Raw genomic sequence first — 27,787 nt, forward strand, 5'->3', positions numbered from 1 at the left:
TCCATTTTTCATCTGTGATTAATCGGTTTAAAAATGGATCATCATCATTGCATTTTAAAAGTGAATCACAAACGGAAACATGCTCAATAAGGTTTCATTCACTTAACTGATGGGAAACCCAAACATCATAACAGGAAGTGTATCCAAGGCTCGCCAAATGTCTCACAACAAATGTTTGGAATATTTTTAAGATGTCAGCTATCTCTCGTGTTGTTCTATGCTGACCATTATGAATTGATGCTGTTATACACTCATCTTCTATGGTTGAAAGCCATCCTGACCGAGATGCATCTTCAATAGAAAAATCTCCTGCCCTGAATTTTGAAAACCATTTCTGGCATGTTTAATCAGCAAGTGCATCCTCCCCATATACAACACATATCTTCTTTTGAGTTTTTGTCACATTTTTTCCTTTTTGGAAATAATATAGCATAAGATGTCAAAAATCACCTTCTTACCTTCCATTTTAATGTTTTTATTTATTTAAAAGGTAACAGAATTTTAAAAAATAGCTGTAATTAAACTTGCATATTAAATATGCAAATATTCATAATGTCTACCTAAACAAGTTAAAACTTGTAAGAACAACAGAGGTGACACAGACAAGTGATTATGGAAATACCCGAATGAACTTTCGGTTCAACTCAATATATTAAACAATCCAAAGCCCAATATATATAAAGATACATAGCCAAATGATTGCCTTAGATACTTGGGTTATAAATCCACTAATTTTAATAATTAATACTAACTAATTTGCTACTAGAGGTAGACATTAGGTGCCATCTCTTATCTAAACTAATAAATATAATTTTAAATAATTTATTAAATAATTTAGAATCATCTGGAAGAAAAGAACTGGCCCAGGGCTTGAACCCACAACATCCATTTGCTGTGCACTGCACTTGCCAGTTGCACCACCCAGATCCAAAGCAAGACTTTGCCTCCAGATGTATTTAAATTTAGATATAACCCTATGCAATTAGTCATGGTGGACCCAGCAGGGATGACTCCTACAGCCTAAGTACATCTCCACAATGGCACTCAGCTAGCTAACATTTTACTCAGCAGAGTATATATAAATGATTGCCTTAAACAAGATTGATTACATAAGATTATATCTGAATTTAAACACATCTGGAGGCAAAGGTTTGCTTGGGGTTTGGGTGGCACAACTGTTAAGCACACTGCTCAGCAAGCAGAGGTTGTGGGTTCAAGCCCTAGGCCAGTTCTTTTCTTCCAGATGATTCTAAACTATTTAAAGTTATAATTATTAGTTTAGATAGGAGATGACACCTAATGTGTGATAAGAGATGACCTCTAGTAGCAAATTACTTAGTATTAATTATTAAAATTAGCAGATCTATAGCCCAAGTATTTAAGGCAATTGTTTGGCTATGTATTGATAAAAAGATAGCTCATTAGTGGGACTACAGAGAAGATTGCTCACAATCATCATTACATAAGAACTTCATTAATTTCTGGAATTGCACTCTCTGAAGTTGATTTCAGTTAATTGATTTTTAAGATAATCAATGTATTACTGTATATAAGTATTCATGATAATGGATATTTGCATGCCTATCATGATGCCTAAAAGATTATATTAACAAATCATGCATATTTGTGTCATATTCAATCACATAAATAAATGGAGTAAAGCAGCACAACACTTGGCAATCTGGGAAGATTTTATTTGGGAAACTTGCCTCTACTTAAGTGTTAGACATGTTAAGAAAACCTATAAAACTATATGGCCAGCTCATTGATGAGGCATGAACTCAAGATCAACTACCAGTGTTCATAAGTTTCATCCACTTAGCTACTGGTTGACCCCACATAAATAGACATCTGTAAGTTTTACTTCACCATGATGATAATCAGGCATATATCATTGTATGAACCATGGGAAAATCTCCAAATTCAAGTGGATTTTGATGACATACCCATCTTAAATTTATGTTGTTAATTATTATCTGTTCATATAGTTTTCTGATCATCTTCATAGTACAGAATTTGAAGCTAATGATTCCATTATTGCATCAGCAAAATAGTGGTTGAGAAATGCAATTTTACTAGACAGAATGAGATATACAAAAACTTGCTCTGAAGTGACAACTAGCATTTGAGACTGATTATGATTATTTTATAAATAAAATTTGTTTAAATAAATATTTACGCAATGTTTGCTTTGAAATAAGAGTATAGAATTTTTTTTAAAATTGCAAAACATTACTGTTGGACTGACCCTTTAAAATTTTTTTATAATCAAATACAATATGTATTTGATTATAAAAAAATTTTAAACCTGCCAACTTTTTAAATTTAATTGATGACTTTTTTAAACCTCTTTTTCTACTTTTATTATTATTATTATTTTGTTTTTTCTCTTTTCATAAAAGTCTATTGCATTGTTATTAATACTTTTGCATGAATATGATAATGTGAAATAAATATGCATTTCTCTCAAAAAACTCTTATAGAATAACATGTTACGAGAAATAATAATAATATTTTATTTCCATGTATTGCAGATTAAAGTTATACATTAGTATTAAAACACACTAATAATTTTCAATTATTTAGAATATTTTTTTCCAACAGAATTCTATTCCAGTTCAAATAAATATTTGGACATGTCATTTTATAATTTTATATTTTATTAGTACAGTATTCAATTTATATTTTCTTATATCTCTAAATATGTTATAATTGATGCTGTTAGCTCATTTCTCATACTTTTTTCTTACATAGAAGGAATAGAATATTTTCATATGTTAGAGATATTTGGTAATAAGTTTTGGTATATGTATTTCTTTTGTATTAGTATATAAATTATATATAAACTTACACAGTTTATATATTTATATTTATATATTATATACAGCTTATAGTTTTGATATACTTTACAATGTCCTGATTCAAGTATTATAAAAGTTTAGAAGTTATAAATTTCTAAACTATACAATGTTCATTCCATTATTACTAATTACAATTAATTATTTTATGAAAAGTAAGATCATTATTTTCAAATATGCACTATCTCCATTAAAGTCTAAATATAAATAAATTTTATCTACACTATATATTGATGTATACATCTATGCATATATATAAAATTCCAATTAATGTATATATATATACATACATATATATATACTTGGAATTTTTTTATTATAAAAAAAGAATAAATTACTGGCAAGTTATTTGGCAATTAAATGCATTTATTAAACTGAAAATATTGTTGACTCCTATAGCCAGGCTATCTTTATCAAACAAACTTCAAATTGATTGAAATGTTTATAAAATTGAATAGTATATATTTTAAATTTCTAAACAGTACAGTTATAATGAGAAGATGATAGATATAAACTATAATCATCAACTGTGTTAAACTTAATATATATTTTAAGTTAATTCAAGCTTATGAAAGCTTGCATGTGCATATTCGTATGAATAGAAGTTGATGTATTTAGTCTTTGTGAGAGAGAACTACAGTGAAACCTCAATCTGTCGTACCTGTATCAATCATTTTCCCATATTTATCAGTTTTTTCACCAGTCCCAAATAAGGATCCATATACATAATGCAAATTTTTCCCATATTCTTTGTTCCCACAATGTTCATTCTGTATTTTGACTAAAAGAAAAATATTATCTCACATCAATTGTTCTACCCACACTAAATTAAAGCACATCATACTTAAAAATTAAACCCTAATGTTCATGTATGAAACTAAACCAATTTCCCAAATATTTCTTCTTAATATACTATATTTATCTTATAGAATAATAAAATACAGTAATGTATTTATAATATTCATATTGTAATCATACTGAAAGATAGTCAGATTATTGTCTTTTTCTGGATAAGTCTTGCAATTATTTATACAGCCATTAAATGTATTTTATTTTATTGTACATATTGGGTACATTTTTTAGTAAAACCACTTGAAGCTGCTTTGTTAAATGACAGTTAAGCTATTTCTGCTTTAAGTTAGCTGCTGCAGCACTAGTGCAGCAAGGTTCAGAGAGCTGAAAACAGAAGTTAACATTTGCTGCCATCATAAATTATATGCATATTAATACTTAAAATAAAGATTGTGACATACTAATATGTATATTGAACTGGTTACTGGAAAAATTACAAATGTACAGTACTTTTCCACATAATCTTCTATTCCAACATAGGCATCTTCAGATTTATTAGTGATGGTGAATGTACACATTATATTCTTGTTTTTCATATAAGTAATTGCATTTTTATACAATATCAAATTTTTCTGATTGGCTGCCTTCTATATATCAATACTTTAGGTATTCTTACCGAAAGAAAATAAAACAAATTACAGTATTCTTAACAATTTTTTTTTAAATGTAGAATAAATGCACTTCTGTGCACAAGTGCAATATCATTTAGTATTACAGAAAGTCATCATACAGGCATATCACTATAAAATACACATTTCATTTGAGATAAACAATAAAAACATGTCATAAATTTCCTGTGTCAATCATTTTCCCACATCAGTCATTTTTCACCCCAAGTCCTGCCAGAAACACTAGATCAAGGTTTCATTGTATTTAAGCTATACCTCAAGGTTAAGAAGGTCTCAAATTTTACAAACAATAACAGATTTATGCACAGTAGTAACAACAATTTGAAAAACTATGCTAATTTTATTGATCTTTGATATACATTACAAGTAATAAAATTAGGTCAAATATATTTTCAAGTAAACTCATATAACATTAGAGATTGTAATAATGTCTTTTTTTATTCCTTTGGTTTTTACCATAAAATTATTCATTCTCAGTTTTTCTTATTTCAAAGTTGACAGGTTTAGGATTCTCTGTATCCAAAATGCATTATTTAATATTAAAGATTAAGTATTTAAAAAAATAAACTTTTCATACTCATATAAATTTTATTAAAATTTTTAAAAATGTTAACTAATTTAAAAAGTACTGTCATAATTATTATTATTATTTTTTTTTTAATAGAAGAACAGAGAGCTAGTGATACTGATATTTCATCACAGGATGAGGCTTCACCTTATAAAGAACGAGTCCAAAAGCAGTACAATACAAATATAACAAGTGAAAATGAAAATATAAGTCAACTGAAACAAAATTTTAGTTTTGAAGATAATGAAATAGAAACAAGCAAAATAGAAAAATGCAATTATAGTAGTGAAGAAAAAGAAATGGATATGCATCATAAGAGTGAAGATAAAAAAGGTATTCATTACCAAAGTGATGAAGAAAGTTCAGAAGTAGAAAGTAAAAATAAAGAAGGAATAAATGATCATCAAAAAGATGCAAAATTGGATTCATTTGTAGATGAAATTCAGATTAAAACAGATGTATGTGAGAAAAAAGAAAATTCAGAAATTCAACATACAATGGAAGTTAATGCAGAAATAAGGTCACCTGAAAACAAAACTTTAAGTATCAGTAAAAGTTCAGATGATGAACAAATCAATATTCCTAGTAAAATTCAAGAAATGGAAAAGACAGAAGATCCTATTAATGATAATTCTGATAAAAATGAAAAAATAATTTCTGATGAAAAGATTGTAGTTACACAAACTTCAGATGATAATGATAAAGTTACGTATAATATATTACCTGAGAATGCCACTGTAAATATTGTACAAAAACAAGAAGTTCTAAATGATGAAAATATTTCTCAAGATGTAGAGATGAAAGAAACAGAAGAAGAATTGGATAAAGAAAATTGTGTTTCTGAAAAGGAAAAGGTAAGTTGGAAATTTATAAAAATATGCCACAATATTTATAATAAAAAATATACTCAGATTAAAACATTATAAAGCTATTTAATGTAACTTGGTACAATAAATTTATCTTTTTTAATGAGGAAGTAACTTATGTGAAAATGACGAAGTTATTGAGTGTATCTGTGTGTTGTTTTCATTATAATGAGCTAAAAACTGAACTTGCGTAACTTGTGAATTATCAAATATTATTTTAAAAAAGCAGGAAAATAACAGTAATAAAATATTGTATAACTGTGTATTATTAAAAAATAAATTTATTTTTTATAAAATAGTATTTATAAAATATAATCTTTCAAATTTAATTTGGAATCATGACATTATTGTTTACTAAAAATTCTATTAAAATCAGATTTTACATTAGTGCCAGGAATGTTTAATCTAGTTCCATTAGCTAGCTAAATTATAGATTTTTATTATTATTATGAGTGATTTACGTAATTATGTTTGGATTCAGTAATATTTTTAAATAAAACAGTCAGTGTTTTAATAGCAAATTTTAGTATTTTATTTAATACAAATGAATGTAAGAAAGAATAATAATCAAAAAATTTCTTAATAGTTTGGAATATCTTTGTTAATCATAATGTATTTGTAAACAATATGTTTGTTGTTTGTGATTTCAGATTTTATTACCTTTTATTTCTTTTAGTTAAAATATAACATAAACGTTATATTTAATATATTAAATTACGTTCTTATATAATAATAATAACAACAACAATAACTATCCCGTTGTCACCACCTGGTTATGGTGGGAGAGCCCAGTAATTTTACTGATCCATAGTGCAATGCAGTTAGGAGCACCCATACCAGTAAGGTCTATGGGGAGAAATGAAGCTAAGAGTGACCACACCCACATTCTGTGGAGATATTCATCATGGTAGTAACCAGATCTAAGTATGATACTGGCTCGGATGTCGCCCAGGTTAACAAGGTCTGCGTTCATGAGTTAGGCAGAGGCTCACATTCGAAAAATTGGCCACAGTCTCCATTGGTTACCAGTGGCAAAAGCAGCACCGGCCCAAGCATGGCTACAGCAATGCCCTCAACAGATGTGAGGAACCAACCTAGCCTTGGTGTTTCTGTGGCAATGCATCCACAGACCACAAAGGCTGGAAAACCACGCCAATGGATGAAATGGACAGTAGAAATGAATGAGTTTATCATCCGTACTTACTACATGATCACAAAACTCGAAACAAACATGACAGCATACAGACAACTACATCATATATTCACACAACAATATCCTCATCTCATTGTCACTGAACAAAGGGTTGTTGATGAAAAAAGAACAATTATACACAACAGCCTTATCCCACAAACAACACATGAACTTATCAAACAACAGGTTGCTGATCAAATACATCAACAGACAGAAACACTTAACATTAATGGAGATCAAGTAACCTGTTAGGATAATCCAGTAACAATCACTGATAACAGAGATATAGATTTAGTTAATACGCTCTCGCTTATATTTTGGGAAACACTCACTAAATACACAGGTACAGATCCCACACAAAGACCATGAATACCAAAAATCAACAAGTCAAAGGTAGTAGGAAAAACAGTAAATTATGTAAACATTCACTTACTACCAGACTACATCCTTTTAATTTTTACACTCTCAGACATTCATACATTAGTTTATGCTGGGGCAATCACAGTAGTGACACACCATGGACTGAAAATGCAATTGCAGACAGATACACAGAAAACACAGTTCTATCACAAGCCCTCCTGGCAGAGAAGAATAGCAACACAAATAAATGACATTAGACAGCAATTAGGCAGGCTGACACAATACACTAAAAGCAACATAACACTTAAATTAAGGAAACAACTTAAAAACATTTTCAAGAAAATCAAAACACACACAAAACACGAACACCACAACACACACATTACAGAATACATCAACACACTAAAACAAAAACTCGCAGCTAAAGCACATAGACTCAAATGATACAAAACATGCTCACTACGAAAACAACAAAATAAATTATTCACAAACAATGAAAAACTCTTCTACAGACAAATCAGTACCAAAACAAACACTGATACACAGCACAGTGGCACACCAACAGAAGAAGAACTTACAACTTATTGGTCTTCTCTTTGGTCCAGTGCTATTATGCACAATGCTGATGCAGGCTGGATCGAGGAGGAGAACAAAAACTTGCACAACATACCAACTATGCCCTGTGCTGAAATAAACATACATGATTTCCAATGCACTGTTAACAGAACACACAACTGGAAGACACCTGGTGTAGACAACATTCACAATTTCTGGTACAAAAAGTTTACATCACTGCACCAGGAACTAGCTAAACACCTAACACACATCATCTTCAATCCACAAGAAATGCCAAAATTTCTTACTCAGGGCATCACCTAGATGAAACCTAAAAATAACAATACCACAGACCCCACACAATACAGACCAATTACATGTCTTCCAACACTCTTCAAATTATTGACATCCTGTATCGCAAACAAAATATACAAACATGTTGAAGAACATGACATTCTCACGGAACAACATAAAGGTTGCTATAGAAATCACTACAAACAAATACAGTCACTGCGAGAGTTTTTCTACAAAAAGCAAGAAACATCACAGTTACATAAAGCAGTAACTCTAGCAGACTCAAATAACACACCATTAAACTTACACTCATGTCGTATGAACACAACACAACATATAAAAAGCATAGACACCATTAAGCAATCATGGGCTCGAAAGGCACTCCATGGCAGGCATCCTTACAACCTGTCCCAGGATTTTGTTGACAAAACTGCATCAAACAGCTGGTTAGCTCGAGGATGCCTTTTTGGGGAGATGGAAGGATTCATGATTGCCATACAAGATCAGGTCATAAATACTAAAAACTACAGAAAATGCATACTCAAAGATACAACACTCACAAATGACACGTGCAGAAAATGTCACGTCATGCCAGAAACTATACAACACATCACTTCTGGTTGCAAGCTCTTGGCACAGACAGATTATTTACATAGACATAATCAAATAGTAAATATAATACACCAAGAGCTTGCAAACAAATACAAATTATTAGACATCCACAAGCCATACTACAAATATATTCCACAGACAGTATTGGAAAACAACACGCACAAAATGTACTATGACAGAGCCATAATCACAGATAAAACAATTTACCAGAACAGACCAGACATCACACTCATTGACAAACACAATAAAATCACATACATTATAGACATATCCATTCCAAACATTCATAATGTACAAAACACATTCACCGAAAAAATTAGCAAGTACACAGAACTCGCCCAGGAAATAAGGCATCTGTTTAGGATGGATAAGGTTTGTATTTGTTTTTCTCTTCTCTACAGGTGTCATACCACACACACTACACAAAAGCCTTGGCACACTACAATTGAATAGAAATACATACATCACATTACCTCACTATATTGAATACATGCCATATTGTTTGGAAATTCCTGAATACAGACATAGACACTGAAACACTAATTTAATTTTAGTTTTGTTTTGATTGCCATGCCTTGACTCTGGTTCAGAATAGTACACAGCCACTGGTATTAACCGAGTATATCTCACATAACCCAACATATAATAATAATAATAATGTTATATTAAACAGATTTTAAAGTGGTAATCCATATTGCATGTGTGCTAATTAATAAAAATAAGTATAAAATGAAAGTCCACTTCCAAACTTCTTAAACTGCAGATCTCATCAGTCACTTATAAAATTCGAATTTTCTTTTATTTTTAATTATGACTACATTAAATATGTAAAAATTATTAATCCTATAAAATTTAGAATTATTTTATAAATTAAAATTTTATTTAATCACATTTTATAATTACATTATATATAGATTCTACTTTATAAAAATATTTTATTTAATTAGAACTGAGAAATAATTCTGTACTTTATTAATTTTAATTGTTTTTATGAGAAATTATTAAATTTTTTAAAACAATTTTAAGATTAATAAAATAAATTACAATTAATTAAAATATTTTAAAATTAGAAATAATTTTAAAAAGTAATGTAATTAATACTTTAATTTATTGTGATTATATTTTAAAATATGTTTGGTGTTATACTAAAATATGTATCATAGAATGTTATATTTTTAATTGTAGAAAATAGAAATGTACATTTAAAATAAATTTTAAAGTAATACAGGTAACCCCCATATAAACACGGCACTTCTATATCATGGATTCACTCTAACACGGTTCGAGAATTGGTTAAAACCCTCGATACAACATGAAATGTAATAAAAACTATTAAAAGTGAACTTTATCTAATTTGAAATTAGGGAAATCCCCGTACAACAGTTCAATAAACTTGATAAAGCTTTTAAGTGTGAAAGATACCTCATTTGACATTTTTCATTTGAGTGCGTATGTACTATCAGATTTTCTGCATAATTTTTGTGAACTATTAGTACTTAAGTACGGTATGTAAATTTTATTTTCCTGCCTTCTGTCGATACACATGATCCTTCTCGAAACTTGTTTCAGTGTTGCCAGATCTCAACACTTCTGCTTTTGGTGTTGTTTAATTTATATTAATATATATCACTTCTTAAGAAAATTGTAATAAAGATATTTATCTTAATTATGAAAATATAATAGCATGTTTTTTAATTTTTGGAACCTAAACCCCCTTTTTGTACTAGTTCTTTGTTTGGTATAACATGGATTTGCATAACACGGCAATAAGAACATACCTTCATAAGTTGGCACAATGTAAGAGCATGCTCTTGTGTGTGCCAACTTGTTTTGACAAGAGCACGCATTGTTGTGTTCAATGTAAATTAAATGTAAATGTACTGATACAGTAACTATTCAATGACATCTCTGTGATAATTATTATTAAAAACAAACAGCTAAAGTAAAAAATGCTTTTGATACTACAAAAGTTTTTAAAAAATGGTGATTGTTTTTAGGTATTTTGTGGAATATAGTGCTGATTTTTCCACATTTAATGGAGCCTGTTCTTTTGTTCATGAAAATATGATATTAATTTCTTATATCAAAACTATAAAATTTTATTATTATTCCATTTATGTATAATATTATTCAAATATTTGTAATACAGTAGAATCTGCTTATTGTAATCATTGATATTGTTATCATTTACCAAATGTATAAGAGTACAGTAGAGCATTGATTATCCGAATCAACTGGGGACAGGGGTTGTTCAGAAAAATTGATTTTTTGGATAACCGATTATGTACAAAAAAATACATTATTAACATAGTATATTAGTATACCCCAGTAATAGTATATTAATATATCCCATGTTAAATTTTTGTCAATGTTAAGCCTAACAAAAATTTTTATAATAATAATTGTGGCTATTGTATCGTTAAAAATTATACTTTAGAAGTTAATCTAGTATCAAAAACGTTCGATTCAGCATGACACAGTCCAACTGGAACGCTTTTGGTTAACTGATGTTTCAGTTGATCAGTGTTCAGATAATCAATGCTCTACTGTATTTTAACTTGTATATTTTGGAATTTTCTAATTCTTATCAGAATATACAAGTTATACAAGTTACCAAAATATACAAGTTAAATACTCTTATACAACTTTGCTTATTGTAATCAGAGCTTCAGCTATAGTTCTTATTATCTTCATATAATAGTCATTTTAAAGCAGTTTTTTTCACTATTGGCCTCAATATGTGGCTAATAACATGAAATTATCAGTCTTAAAATAATGCTTTAAATATTAATTGTTTTAATCATTATTTGCTTGTAGTATAGTAAATTGCTGGCATTTCTTACTTTAATATAATAATATAATTAAGAAATTTTAACTTATACATTTTTTTAAAACTGTTTTATCATGTCCTTTTAATTTCAGTATTAATAAAACAAAAATTTTCATTCACTATAGTTTTATTTATTTACCCACTTATATGTTATCAGTCAATTATTATCATCAATATAGGCAAGTTTCAAGGTAATTATAAGTGGATTCTACTATTTCATTGCTATTTATATATACAAATTTAGGAGATAATTTATTAAATATACTGTATATATATACAGTATATTTAATAAATTATATATGTATATATATGATTTTAATTATATTATTAAATTATATTTATTAATTATTATTAAATATTATTAATATACATATATACATATATATATATATATATATATTATATATATATATATTAATTAATAATAAAATTAAATTTTTTAGATATAAATTATTTCCTAAATTTGTATATATAAATATAATGAAATGGAAGAAGTAATATTAAGCTACATTAAATATTCAACTGGTGATCGAATTATGCAAACATAAATCATTCTCAGAAGGCTTTGGAGAAGTTTTAGAAAAGATATTTAAAAGTAGAATATGAAATGGTTTTTAAGTTTAAATACTACCTTAAAAAACCCTGATTTACATGTTACTTTAATGAACAAAATTAAAAATAGTAATGCTTTTTGATATTAAATTTAATGATATATCAAATATATAAAAAAATTAACAAAAAGTTGAGTTTATTTATTGAAAGCACTTGTAGTTTTTTATTAATTTTTCTTATTATATTTATCTATACTACTAAATTTAATTATATATACACTTAACCCAATAAACATTACTAATCAAATGATACAGCCAGATTCATACTGCTTAATTCAGTTGCTTAATATATTATTAATTAATTAGCTCTATTGTTGCCCAGTAGGAATCTGGCTGTATTTTTGTTAAATTTAACACCAAAAGACAATATTTTATTTATTTTATTTGCAATTTTTAGTTGAGTAATCACTATATATTGCTTTAATGAAATTGATCAGGATATGATTATATACTATTAAAACAATTAGTATATGCATTTTAATGAAAGGTTTTTAGCTTTCATTAGCTCACTGTCAGGAATATAGTACTTTGGAAGACAATTAAAAATCTGAAAATTCCAAAATATAAATTGAAAAGTATAAATTAAATTGTTTTAATAGAATAGTTTGGAGTTTGAAATATGGCATTTTATGATTATATAAAGTTTACAAATTAAAATAACAAATAATGAAAATAATTTTATATTATTATTTTAATAAATATTGTAAATTTGTAAAATTACACGATTGATCTTATAATTTAGCTGAATAACAGTCTACATTCAAGTTGAATTAAGATTTTAATTAAGATTAAAGTTAAATTTTAATCTTACTTAAAATTATTGCATTTAAGTTATTAAATGCAATAACCTTTATTAAAGTTAAATTTACATTAGATTATCTTGCCAAGATAATTTATTGAAAGCAAAGTAATGTTTTTGGCCTATTCCATAGGCCATCTTGGCAACATAAGATGTGTTTTGATAATCTAATAATTATTTGCTGAGTATGTTCTGTTAAGTGTTAAATTTACATATTAATAAAACTGTGTGTCCCAAAAACTTCTGTCAGTTCTTTCTCTGAACTTTGGTTGTCATTGGTTGACATACATCATTTTTTTAGTTTATTTACATTTTTAGACGTCTAGTCTAAAAATGTAAATAAACTAAAAAAATTATGTATGTAATTTATCGTTTTTCAATTCTTATTATTTTGATAATTTTGATCATTATAATAAAATAATATAGTTAAACTATTGAATGTAATTGAAAACATTTGTAAATCATCTACTTCACTGCTGGAAAAATACATAGGTTGACTTGTTGAACATAGATATACAGTAAGTTTCAGCTTTTGGAAAGTGCAATTTATATAATGAAAGTTAATTCTTGATAAATTATTTTATTTTCAATATTGTCAGTGTTTTAAAAATTTTAATTTGTTATTTTTAGTGATAGATTCCTTATTAATAACTAAAAATTAAAAAAGATGTGTATTTGGAGGGGAATTATACCAGATAATCAAGAGAAAAGGGAACTTCCAAGCAGTAACCTGAAAAGTTTGACAAAACTGAGTTGGTGATTCCTCACTGACTTGTCATACTTTACTTACTCTCAAGTATAGTGTCAGCTCATTATTGCTATTTAAAATAAATGTTGCAATAACAAGAAATACTTTACACTACAGATTCAAATATTTTTCATAGTGACTCTTTATATATATATATATATATATATATACATATTATACATATAAATGAGGATATTTGTTGTTTGTCCACTTTATTTTCACATAAAAGCAGTTATTCTCACATTATTATAAGATTATTTTATTTAAACAAGTGTTATATGAAGTCTTTCAGAAGTAAAGGTTAAATTTGATTAGATGTGGAGCCATCACAACCTATTCAACATGGATCACTTTTCAAATATTTATAGAAGACCAGTATTAATTAGTAGTCATTGACAACCTCCTTCTGCCTTTTGCAACAATTCCTTCTTCCTATTAGAAACAACAGCATAGTGGCATTCAAATAGGAAAATTACATAATGCAATGTACCAGCAAGCACAAAATATGTTTTAAGTATTTTTCAAAGGTACCAAGTTTAAATATTTGGTCCATTTTTTACGAAATTTGATTTGTTGGCAGATTTCCATTTGATATTCGGCTGTGAATGGTAGTTTCTTAAAGTTAATGTTAGAAAAATTTATATCATCTGAAAAAATTTTAAGATATCATATTTTCAATTCCTGTCTATTTGAGCGTTGAAAGTGTGCCATTTCATATCATCATGATTACCATGACCATCTTGAGTACTTTTGTACCATCTACTTTAGTCGTGTTTATCACGACTAAAGTAGATGGTACAAAAGAACCAAAGGCTAAAATGACCAAACTCTTTATATAGTTTTCCTTTTTAATATTTGTTATAGTATAGTATTTGATTATATAACTACAGTGGTTAATTTACATAAGGTTTTATCACACTAAGTGCCCTAGTGCATTTTAAAAATTCTTTATTCCTCTATTGTACACAATTTAAAGAATTTTTAAAATGTCTTAGATTGGGCACTTCATGTGATAAACTCTTACGTAAGATAACAGGTTAATGTGAGCCTAGGTATACAAAATGGCGGTGCTTCCGGTCGCCATCTTGTTTGCACACGCAAATATGCGAACAAGACGGCAACCGTCGACAATAACCTAAACGCGCCTATATTTAAACTTTTTTAAAACTAAAACTTTTTTAACTAAATTTGCTACTTACTTTTTCCCCTGCCTTTGGTTACTTTTTCTACTCTTGGACCAGAAACGAAAAATAAAAAAGTCATCATACTACCTATAAATTCAATCGATGCATGGACGAAGTGAATTACGAGATTCTATACATCAGTGGTTCGAACAAAATTTGCCTGTATTGTACATAAATCTTAAGAACTGCAGTCTTACGATTCACATCTCTCGCCTTTTCATCTACGATAGGCAGCATCTCCATAGAGGGTGGCAACTGCGATCCACAGCCACCTAGCCTTCCATGTGTCGTTCACGTTGACTTTCGGGTCGGAAATCACTATTACATATCCTTGGTTATGACAAATTTAACTCGTTTAACACACATTTACGCACATTTAAACCACATTTAAACACATTTAACTCACATTTGCACACTTTAAACGCACAATTGAACCACATATAAACCCTTTAGAAAATTTTTACCTCACTTACACAATGTTAACACACCTTTAATACACTTTTATGACATTTAACACGCATTAAACACATTAAGGACACGTTTAGCATGTTAATTACCATTGATAAACTTTCCTCCTCGATAACTTTAGACTTCGAGTAAATTGTACAAACTTTAAAAAATCATACACACTTTAAAAAAAATTAACAACGTGCATAATCCGTCTACATCGTAACCAAAATTCGAAATTCACATTATTCCTCAGGAATTTTTTGATAGATATTTGCATATGAAGGCATCATTACTATCAGCGCCATCTACATTTCTTTTCTAAAAACACTTGCCATTGAGGTTACCGGAAGCGCCGCCATTTTGTATACCTAGGCTCACATTAACCAGATAACATTTGTAGTTATATAAATCAAATACTGTAATATAATATAATAGAAGGGTTAGAAGTACGAAATAATCTAATAAACTTAATGTTTGTTGTTATATTTTGTCCAGGCAATGCTGGACCTATCTGCTAGTAGTTATATACATAAGAAAAGTTACTAAATTAAGGGATTGACATGCATCTGAAGAAACTGGATTATCTTAAAGTTAACAACAGAATCAAATTTTAGCCATATAAAGTAAGAATTGGCCATAATTGTTCAAATATTTAAAGTTTCAAATGTTATTTCTTCAGTTCATAAGAAATACATATGTAAATATTCAAGATTTGCATGTTTCTTGCAATGCAAAGCAAGTCAGTAACAAGCAAAGCCAACTCATGGTAATGCCATTTTAGCCAAACTCCTTTTGCTACTTCTTACAAGTCTCTTTTCATTTGATTAGGCATGACTTATAGTTGGAAAGATAGATTATATACATAAAAGATGTCTTGATTTAAATTTTTGGCATTTCAATGATTTAAAAAGATTTTTAATTAAAAATTTTATTTAAAAAAGTTTTAGCTATAGAATTAATCCTTAAAAAATTGAACTTCATTATAAAATGCATTAAAATGAAAAGAAAACAAACTTAACTAGATTAAATTGTAATAAGTACTTGCTTATCATTTTTATAATTTTGCTGGTTTATGATTTAAACGAATCTTCTATTAACAATTTTGTTACAATTGTTTTTTTAACATTATATTACTATATATATAATCTTTAGATCAGTGGTTCTCAAACTTTTTTGATTCTAGGCACCCTTGCTAAATGCAGATTTTTCCAAGGCACCCTATGTTAAATTCTAACAAGTGCGTTTAATTCTAACGTTATAAAAATTTTATAACATTTCATGGCACCTTTGTGAGGAAGCCGCAGTGCACACTTTGGGAACTGCTGTTTTAGATATTATTACAACAGAATAATTTTAATTTTTAAATGAGTACTTGTAGGCATTCAGCTATCTGCTAAACCTGATTACTTGATATATCTGGGATCCAACATTTAGCTCTAGTTGATCAGACAAATTTTACTTGTTAATTGGAATAATAAAGTCGTGTTGTTAATTCTATTTAATTAAAAAGTATCATAAAGATATTTAATACATCTATTCCTCAAGAAGGTGAATGATCTGATAAATAAAAGATAAAAAGCATTAAGTAACAAATGTTATTTCAACATTTTAGTTATATAATTCAACATCTACACAAATGCTGTTACTTACATTATTACAAGCTTGAAGGAATAAATTAATAGAAAATAAATGTAAAAATAGCAGATAAACAAAGTTAAATTTAAAATTGTTTATAAAAGTTTAATTTTTGTAATCATTTTCAGTGATAATATAATAATAGAAAAACAGTTATATCATTTGTTATTCATGTAATAGATTAATTATAATTATGTCTTGTGTTTTGTAGAATTATCACAAACAAGAAAAATGGAAATCTTTGTTATTATATAAAAAGTCAGGAGAAGCAATAAAAATAACAGATCTTGAAATATAGACTATGTAATTTATTTATTTTTATAAATTTAGATACTTTAAGTTCAGGTAACAAAAAAAAAAAAAAAATACAAATAGATAAAGCTATTCAACATTGATGAGTCTGAAAACAACTGAATATGAATGTTATTTTATAGTATGGTCTTGCTCTCATTTGGAAATAAATGAAATCTAAATCTTTAAACCTTTGAAATTGCTTACATTTATCATATTATTATTAACTATGTTTATAAGGCTTTAAGAACATATTTATTATGATACAATAATTTGATGTACTTACTTGGATGGAACAGAATAAATAACAGATAATAACCATAAAAATAAAATTATTTCAGATGATAAATGGACACTTCTGATTGTTTATAAAAATTATTTCAATTTGGCTATGGAAACAAAACACTTGCATAACTTGAAACAGTTACTAGGAGTCTATGAGAATTTTCATGTTCATAAATGAAATTTTTTTATGATTGTCCCAAATGGATTAAAATTAGCAATAATAAATCATGAATTATTTCTATAAGAGTTTATCATTCAAATTATACATATATTTTTGTACTGGAAATTTTTCATTATATGAAAAATTAAATAATTATTATTTTAAAATAAAAAAATAAATGTTTTAAAAGCTGTAATGTTCTTATATAAAACTTATGAAGATTAACAATGTAACAAAATATACAAAAACTGGAGAAGATTCCAAAATAAAATACGTATGAAGATTTGAAAGCAAGTTTTATTGCAACTTTGTTATAAAATTTTGACTTAAACTTTGATGAAAGTTATATTTTTCAATGAAACAGAATATATTCTTAATATTGAATGTTTCTGTAAATAAATACAAAAACAAGCCTAGCATGACAATTTCAGAGATGACAACTTTTCCTGAAATAAAGGACAAGGAATGCAGATGACCCTTCCAGATAACAGGTTACATCTTTGTTACAGTAATAGTTTATATAGTTTATTCTGTACTTGAAAATTGAACAAGTGATGTAGGAGAAACTCAGCAATGAACTTCAATCAATGTTGGAAAAAATTGGTGAACCTGGAGAATTGGAAAATGAGGAAGATGAAGAAAAGAATAGTATTGAGCATTGAAATGCAACAATGAAGAAATGGATAAATATTGTGATTCTTGTATTAATGTAATTTTTTATTAGTAAACATATTTCCAAGACTGTTATAAGTCTTGAGTTGTTTTTTATTAGTATTTTAAAATGAAATCATATAGTTTCTATAATTAATCTTAGAATTTATTTATGGAAATATCTAGTACAAATTTATCACATTTTTACAATATTACATGTAATCATTAAAAATAAAGGAATTCCAGATGTATTTAATTTTGAATTTCAGTTTAGAAAACATCTCTCTTAAAAATTATTAATTTTTCAGTTTGTCAGGATAGGCCTTATTTGCAACCTAATAGTATCAGTTTGATATTTTAAGTGCAAAAAAAAAAAATAATAATAAAAAATTTTACATGGTATGACTTATAAATTTATTTATGTATATAATTCTTGATTTTGTTGAATTTTGTGTAAAAATTACTGGGTGAAAACAATTATAATTAATGAAATGAAATATTAAGAGAAAACATTTGTTTGTATTTTAATATACTGTTTAAAAAATTAACATTAATTTCAAATGAGTGTTTTAAATAAATATTTGTATTATACATATTTTTATAGATTAAATGTAAATGTCTTTTCAAGGTTGCTACTATTATAATAAAATTATGTTGTTGTTGAATTTTTGATATACTGATTTATTATTGTCATTGTAATATTATTGAACATATAAATATTTGTAATATTTAATTTATGAAATTTTTAAAAATTAATTTAAAATGGAAAATGTTGATTGTAGAAGTAAAAATTTTCTAATTTTTACTTCTACAATCAACATTTTCCATTCAACTTCACATTCAATATTCAACATTCAATACAATCAACTTGAAAATATAGCAGATTAATTATTAAATTGTTGCAAAATTATTTAATAATATGATGGAAATATTATGGTCATCAGTTAATAATCATAATTAAATGAATATTATACAAGTAAAACATTAAATGAATTATTAATTCTATTAATAAAAATTAAAACATTTTTAGATATTTATTAGATAATTTGGTAATAGAAACAGCAAATGTTCTTAAAATGAAAATAAATGTTAATAAAAATTAAATTCAGTGTGTGAAAAATAATTTGTTGAAGGAATTTTCTAATAAATGGAAATATTTTTATTTTTAAAAATTTTGTTTGGGATAATTCTAAGCAATTGTTGGATATCTGTTTTGAAAAAATAAATTACTGAACATTACATATATAATAAATGACAGGAAAAAAGACTATCTTCAAGATAAGATTTGTTAATAAGTAGGACATATCATTTTTTCATTCTTATTGTTAACAATCATAACTATGGAAAAAGAATGATTTTTGGAATAATATAAGACTATAGAATGAATAATTTAATTTATAAAGCACTTTGGAAAGTACAACATTTAATGAAAAAATTCTGAAGAAATGATGTTAACATGTTAGATATTGTATGAATTTTTTTATTTAATACCTATTATTAATAAATATATGATGATAAAAGTTATAATTAAATAAAATGAATTTTTGTTTGAAGAAAAATAATTTTAAATCAATTTTGAAAGTTTGAAATTAAAAAACAATTTTTGAACATTAGAATCAGTTTTAATAAGTTTTTCTTGTACTTAAAACTGTTATGAAATTTTATATTTAGTATTTTTTATGTAAAATGATATTGTGGATTATTTAAATAATTAAAGAAATTGTTATGAAGTATAGTTTATAATTAATTTTAATTATAAGGAAGAACTGTTTGTTTATTTGTTCTGCAAATGTTTTTAATGTATGAGTATTAATGATGCACTCTGTACTCTAAAAATATTGTATCGCCATAAAGTACTCTAAAATATTGCAAAGGCATCTAGTGTGTTATTTTGTTATTTGTATTTTCTACTCTGTTTAGAAACATCCTAAACATATATTTTATTTGTTTTTTGTTGTTAAATTATTGTTCTTCTCAAGCTCTTTTTTATTGTAATAATCAGTTTCTGCCAAATAGTTTTTATATGTATGTTTGTTTAAATGTTAGTAAGATATAAAGCTTATCCACAATTTTACAGAAAGATAGTCAAAAAATAGTTTTGATTTGTAGCTTTGTTTCAATAAATAAATATTTTTAATATTGAATATACAGTGGAAACTCAGTTATCCAAATATGATGGGATAAGGGGTCTTTCAAAAATATAACATTTCAGTTAATTCAGAAACTCGTTTGTTTTTATATTTTGGATACAGTGTCAAGCACTGTACATTTACTTTCATGAACAGGAAATACTGTATTGGCAATATTGGGTAAACTAATTTACCTAAAATCTGACATAACATTACTTACATCACTAAGTTTTGTCATGCTACAATTGACAGATGACAGTAATTTTCAGTTACATAGAAAGTTTGGTCTCTCTGTACAATTGTGTATAAAAACTCTCTCCACATTGTATATAAAAATTCTCTCCACATTGTATATAAAAATTTTCATTTTTTTCAATAAATTCAGAATTAAGTGTTTTAATTTTTAATTAAATTAATTAATCTTTCATTTGTTTAATTTTTATTAAACAAATTCATGATTTTAATTACTTTTATATCTCTCTAAATATTAATAGCAGTAATACAGCCCAATCTAATCTGGCAATTGTTTGGCTTACAGATATTTATATTTGAATATTATTACAAATTATTTGTATGTAGTAACAGAAGACTGAATAAATACAATATTATATATAATAGTATTAATTGAGCTCAGTTTGAAATTTTTAAAATAATTTAAGTCAGAAAATAGTAAAGTTTAATGAAACATTAGAGAAATATAATTGGAAGTTATTTAAACATTCAAAAAGTCATGGTGATTATAGAGTTAATGTGTAATTTATATTTCAACAGTATATTGCACTTCTTATAAAATAATAATTTATGCTATTTCTAAATATTTTCTAATGAAACATTAAATTTTTTAAAGATTTATAATGGTTTTAAAGCCCTGTAGTTTTTTGTGAAAACAAACCATTAAAATTAAAATTCAAAATAGTATTATGATAAATTATGCACAGTATATATAAATTATTCTTGTACATGTAATGTTCATCTTGAAACATTTAATTATAAAAAATTTTTAAGATGAAGTTCATAAACCTTGTATGGAAAGAATAAATATTAATCAATCTTTATTATCATGTTATGCTAAATACAGTGCTTTATTTCAAAATATTTCATACTATTGCATTTAAAATTGACAATTCCATGTGAACATAAAAAAATGCAATATTTTAATAAACATAAAACTTTGAATATCATAAACTCTATAGATTAGAGTTGCTGTACATTATACACTTGAGAACCCTTGTGTAACTCCAATATATCATGTATCTACATACATGATATATTGGAGTTACATTTGGAATGGAGTAACATTTTCAATCCTTCCCTTTTCGGATCTTCCTTGGGTCCAGTTTTTTTTTTTTTTTTGGAAGATTATGAATCCAAAACGAATGTATTAGGATCAAAAACATTAGTCTGTTTCTACATACACTATATATTGAAGTTACACAAGGGTTCTCAAGTGTATAATATAAAAACATAAAACTGCTTATTCAAGTAATTAAAAAATAATATATTAAATGTTTTCAGCTTTAAAACAGACCATCTTCAACTTGCTTCAAAAATCAAATATGAAAGAAAGTAAAATAAGAATTTGTCCATGGAATAATTTTAGTATTTCTTATTTATACTCTTCATATGCTTTTTCTTAATTATTAAAATTGTTTTTCAACATTTTTAATAACATGAATACATGAGAATAATGAATAAGAAAGCTTCTACAAATTAGAGTAATGGAATATATATTCAAGTAAAAATCACAAAGATGGTAAACAGAAACAAGAACTGTTTGAATTTGAAATTTTTATATACAGTTAAAATTTTGTAATTTATTGCATTTAGCTAAAATAACAAAATTTTTTGTTTATACTCAAAAATATTTTTCATGTATCATAAATGAGATGTGTTAGAAGTTTCAATTTGTTTAATACATTTTTTATAGAATAATAATAAACAATAATTTTTCACATCACCAGCATAAAAAATTATTGCTGAAGAAGAAGGCAATTAAATTACAAAAATTACATTTTTTTTATTCTTTATGCTGTTTTGTTTAATAGGAAAGATGCTGTATAAATTAATAAAATATAAACTTTGTTAAAATTAATAATTTTTAAAAAGTTTTCTAAGAAAATGTTAAAACACTAAATATCTTAGGAATGACTCAGAAGACATTTACACGCAGTTTATGTAAATTCATATTAGTAATTGCAAATGTTGCATTGTTATTGATCTCTCTGATTATTCATATAAAAATCTAACCAACTATTAATTAATATTAAATACCTAATAATTAGAACAAATTGATTGACTAATTAATACATTCCCATTTTATCATTAATAATATAAATATATATATATTATATTATTAATGATATTTGTAAATACATTTGCAAATATTATTTTATAATAATGATTTGATGAAAGATGTTTTCAGAATACACCTGTATATATAAATGTGTGTATTATTTTTCAGGAGGAAAAGTTTAAATTGAGTGGTATATTAAGTATTAAAGCAAAAGTTGCCTTATAAACATTATATAAGTATAAAACTCAAATAAAGAACTTTTTCATTAATAAACTTTAATAGTAAAGTATAAGTGATATAAAGGTCAAATATCTGAAGAAATTGAGATTCCAAAGCGTAAACAATACGCTGGTTGCAAAGTATTACGGCACGTTTAAGGGCCATGCTTATTTTGGTACTAAGGTGACAGGAATGTATCCTGCATCCTCTGTCTGTGCGCAGTGCAGGCGAACGATTTTCCTAGATGATGATGATGTGCCTGTCTTCCTAAGTTACATTCTGGATTAATTAACTAGATGCGTGCTTAAACCGGATCTTTTATATCGTAAGTAGCAAATGAGGAAAGAAATAATTTATACGTTTTCGTCTTTGTGTGGAAAGTCTAATAATTGATAGAGGAATCGCGCCATTCAAAGATCAATAAGTCTACCGAACTGTGCCGATCTTTTTTTTCTTTTTTTGTTTTTTGTTTAAAAACGAACATCGCGAGACGAATATAAGTATCATCTATTATTTTTAATATTACATAAAAAAAATATTTCGAAAAGTTTATTAATTAGTCTAATTAATACGTTAAGTCTCCTTTTAATTTGGTCGATTAAATTTTATTATTTTAAATAATAATTGTGCATGTTATATAATACGATTTATAACATTAATCTACTCGTAAAAATTAAAATTTCAAAAACTTATAATTTTTTAATACACGCACATAAACATACACACATAATAGCAGCTAGCGACGCCTATAGGGTGCACGTTCACAGATGCTGGTGGTCGGCGTGTGTCTCTTCCGACATGTTGGCTTTGCTACGATATCTTGTCGATTTCGAATAACACGTGTATTAAAATATAAGTCGGTCGTAATTCGATATACTATAGCTTATAAGGCGTTATTTAATTGATTAGTTCAGGTAAGAGAAACGATTGAATAAAATTAAATAAAATTTCGATATCGTTAAAAAATCAGTGTGTTCGTATTGTAGTCGTCAACACTAACTTCCATTGTAAGAGTAGTTCGATAAAATTCGATTTCTATGTATACAATATATTAATTGGAATAAATGGAGAGAATAAATGAGAAGGAAATTGATGTATATTTAAAAAAAGCTGCCGTTATTATTAGACGATATTGAATTTGATTTAAATGGCGATTTCGTATGATTATTTATTAAAATGGAAATAAAAATGAGCTGGTGATATTTTAATTCGTTTTTTATTATGGATTTATATACGAGTGTGTATATATATATATATACGATTGAACATGGATTATTTTAGGATCGATGTTCTCAGTTAATTTAAACTATATTAGTAATAATAATTAGTTGGAAATGATGTGACTGCTATCAACTTCATGCATTAAAAATAGAATATTATATATAAATTTGACCAAATATAAAATGATTAAGCTATAAATTTTATTGATTTTAACATAATTGAACACTTTGTTGCTTTTTTTATTAGGCCTTGGTTGTATTTTTGTTAGTTGGGTCTTTTAATGTAAACATTGATCATTTATAATTTAGGCATCTCTTCAATATAGATTCTAGTTATATTTTAATTCAATTATTTATTTATTTTATCAAATAGAAAAAACATGTAAATCATTATTTTCATTATTGATATTCTCATCTGATGCTTGCTTTATGTTAAACTTAAGTCTTCACTATCCATATAAACTATTTTTTATTTTAAGTATATTTGAAATAACTTTACATTTTAGATATTACTGTATATATTTCTTTGTGATTTTACTGGTATAACTGTTTTATAGTTGAAAGATACATTTATATTTTATTAGAAGTTTAAAATATTTCAGTTAGTTATATTTTTATTGAAATATATAATGGGACTTGAGTAAATTTAATATATAATGAAAAGTAACAAGATAAATAATATAACACTAAAATAAATGTGTTTTTTTCTATTTGAGTTTTAAAATTATACTCATGATAGACATAGAATTAAATTAGCTATTCTTTGATTACTAAGTAATTATTTGTTATAATCATGATTCTAAATCCAGTATGAATTCTTTGTAAATTTGATTGTTGAAAAATGAAATCATATATTTTATTATGTAGCCTTTTATTTATTACTAAATCAAAATGTTTTTCATTTATTGATGCCAAATAGGATTATAATGAACAATTCATGATAAGTAATAAATGAAACACAATCAAAAGACATGATATTCTTATCATATGAAAATCGTTTCTCCTAATAAGTATTGATTGCAATGATGCAATTACTAATGAAATAATTATTGAATAAAGGGAAAGTTTCTATTAATGAAGCAACAGTTCTCTCTACTTTTAGATGATTTATGTTTATATTGATTCATTGGCTGACTTTCTTGTTTTTCATACCATTGATAGTTTCATTCTAATTTAATCTTTCATTAGAAATCTTAAATTACAGCAATACTATAAATATGTGTAAATAAATGAGTTAGACTTAACTATTAGTTTCAATCAAATCATTATTTGATTTTTTGTTTAGAACTATAAAATTTAAATAAAATATTATTTTAATAAAAATCTTATTTTATTTAAATTTTTTAAAAACTATATTGTCATTTTAAACAATGTTAGCATATGTATTTTTTTATTTTAAAAAAGTGAACAAAGAAATTATTTATAAGAAGTCAGTGAGTAATATTTGTGTACCTCAAAAGTAAGTTATTTGACATGGAAAGACAGATTGTATTATTAAATAGTAACACAGTAACAGTAAAATATAAAAAAGGATTTTCTCTCCATTTTTTTTTGTTTTTTTTTTTTTAAATACACATTTAAAAGAATGAATGTTATATGAATGATATTAGTTATGGGAATGAAAATTTTAAATTATTTATTATTATTAAAAATTAAAAAAAAGAAGAAGAGAAAATTGAATGCAACATATGCCTTCTTTGTCTTAACAGGTCTTAAAAAAAGATTAAGGCTGGCCATTGTAAATAAATTGGAATTCCAATAAATGAAAAATGGAATACTTAATTAAAAATGTAATGAAAATGTAAATCAGAAGAATAAAACTTATACCTGAATAAATAGTACTGCTATGGGTTAACAATCTTTTAAACTTAATTGGGCAGGCATAAGTGAGATGAATAGAGTTAAAAACTAGGTAGGTCTTTGTTTCAATGAAAATATTTATTCCAGAATTTGATCTTTTTCAAATTCTTAATTTAAATATGTTATAATTATTGCTAATTTGAATGTGTTCCTAAATTTTAATTAGTTGTTTTTCCCCTTTTCTTAAAAAAAAAAAAAATGGAAAGTTTTTCAAATGTGAAAAGCCATATATTTTAACAAGTTTTTATTCAATATCATGTTAATTTGTAGAAACTAATGAGAGTCTTTACTATGGATGTTTAAAATCTGGTTTAAATGAAAATTTTTAATTTTTGCAGAGTAAGTTTGATTTCAATAAAGTATATATTGAATCTGAATATAAGTAATTTTTAAAATATAATTACAAAAATTCTAATTATTGATTAAAGAATTAATTTATAAACAAGTCAATATAATTAACTAATTGTTAGCAATTTCAATGTTAATTTATTTTTAATGCAGAGAATTCTAATTAAATTATTTAATTATATTTAAATTGCTTCTATTAATATGTCTCTAATGTTTTTATCAGTCATTGTATATATGTTACAGTGAAAACCCATTTTTAGTTAGAATGCGTTTTAACTAGTTGAAACTAGTTTATACTAGACAAAACAGGTTTTAACAAAGACATCCAGTATAAACTAGTTAAAATGCATCCTAACTAAAAACTGGTTTTGAGTGCAACATATAGAGTGATTCGGGGTAAGATGGTAAGTGGGGGAAGATGCCTACTTTTTGGTATTTTCAAACGGTGACTTCAGATATTGTCATGTGTTTGTATGATGAATCGTTGGGCCAATATTGAATGCGGAAAGCTGTAGTTGGCTACCGTTACCTCATTTTTTGAGAAGAATAAAAACAAGATAAGAACGAAGTTTTTGTTGTGAAATGTTTCTAGAATAACTAAAAGTTAAAATAGAATTTATTAAAAATTGCGGAATTAATGTGTGATGTAGTTAAGGTTTTAAAGTTTCCATTGTGAGCTACCGCCATCCCGATCAGACATGCTAGAATATGTACGTAGGCATCTTACCCTGACAAATGGAAAAGATGCCACATTTTTCATGGGGTAACATGCCTATTTTTCGTTAATTGAATTCCATTATGCTTATTTTTAATAAATTTTTGTTTTCTCGTTTTATTGCAGGATATGCATAGAAATTATATAAGGACTTCTCAAAAAGGTTTTCGGACTGAAAAAAGCTTTCAGCTAGCTATAGAGCGTTAGAATGGGCGGAAACTCAATAATACTTATACTGTGCTGTTATACTTTTTTTTTCTTTTTGTAACTTTTTCCGCCCTGTGGGCACTAAGAAAGCCTCTTATAGCAAGCCCACATTATGGGTTCGGCTGGGTGGTGAGGGACGGGGACCGACATATCTGGATGCACCCTCCCCCCCGAAAAATGTGGTTATACTTACTATGAATTACTTTGTACTACATATGCAATAAATTAAATTTGGTTAAGATATTTGAAAATTAATTTTATGCAATTATATTTGTTATCTTACCCTAATGGCATTTGGCATCTCACCCGGATACTTGGGGTGAGATGCCTAAAATGCCAGACAGTAAAAAAGTCGTCATTGCAAAC

At 26.3% G+C, this 27,787-nt stretch overlaps 3 protein-coding genes across 9 annotated transcripts in view; all 3 read left to right on the forward strand.

Moving 5' to 3' along the window:
- Positions 1–5,211, forward strand: part of LOC136990317 (apoptotic chromatin condensation inducer in the nucleus-like) — a 45,694-nt gene extending 40,483 nt beyond the window's left edge. The window contains exon 6 of one of the 2 annotated variants that reach the window (XM_067288710.1): positions 5,004–5,211. The gene's annotated coding sequence lies outside the window, so the exon portion shown is untranslated. The remainder of the gene's footprint in view (positions 1–5,003) is intronic. The other variant, XM_067288711.1, reaches the window with a different exon arrangement.
- Positions 1,906–18,441, forward strand: LOC136990298 (myb-like protein X). The gene is made up of 3 exons (XM_067288685.1): positions 1,906–1,927; positions 5,004–5,761; positions 18,340–18,441. Exons 1-3 carry the CDS (start codon positions 1,906–1,908, stop codon positions 18,439–18,441), a joined length of 882 nt encoding a protein of 293 aa, XP_067144786.1.
- Positions 18,442–23,138: 4,697 nt separating this feature from the next.
- Positions 23,139–27,787, forward strand: part of Acn (Acinus) — a 56,779-nt gene continuing 52,130 nt past the window's right edge. For 4 of the 6 annotated variants that reach the window (XR_010883035.1, XR_010883036.1, XR_010883037.1 and 1 more), the window contains exon 1: positions 23,801–23,985. The gene's annotated coding sequence lies outside the window, so the exon portion shown is untranslated. Of the gene's footprint in view, positions 23,397–23,800; positions 23,986–25,980; positions 26,204–27,787 lie in introns of those variants that run through there. The other 2 variants (XM_067288702.1, XM_067288704.1) reach the window with 2 other exon arrangements.

Source organism: Centruroides vittatus, unplaced genomic scaffold, assembly GCF_030686945.1.
Source record: "Centruroides vittatus isolate TY-2023 unplaced genomic scaffold, ASM3068694v2 scaffold_899, whole genome shotgun sequence".
In the NCBI taxonomy this organism is placed as follows: domain Eukaryota; kingdom Metazoa; phylum Arthropoda; class Arachnida; order Scorpiones; family Buthidae; genus Centruroides; species Centruroides vittatus.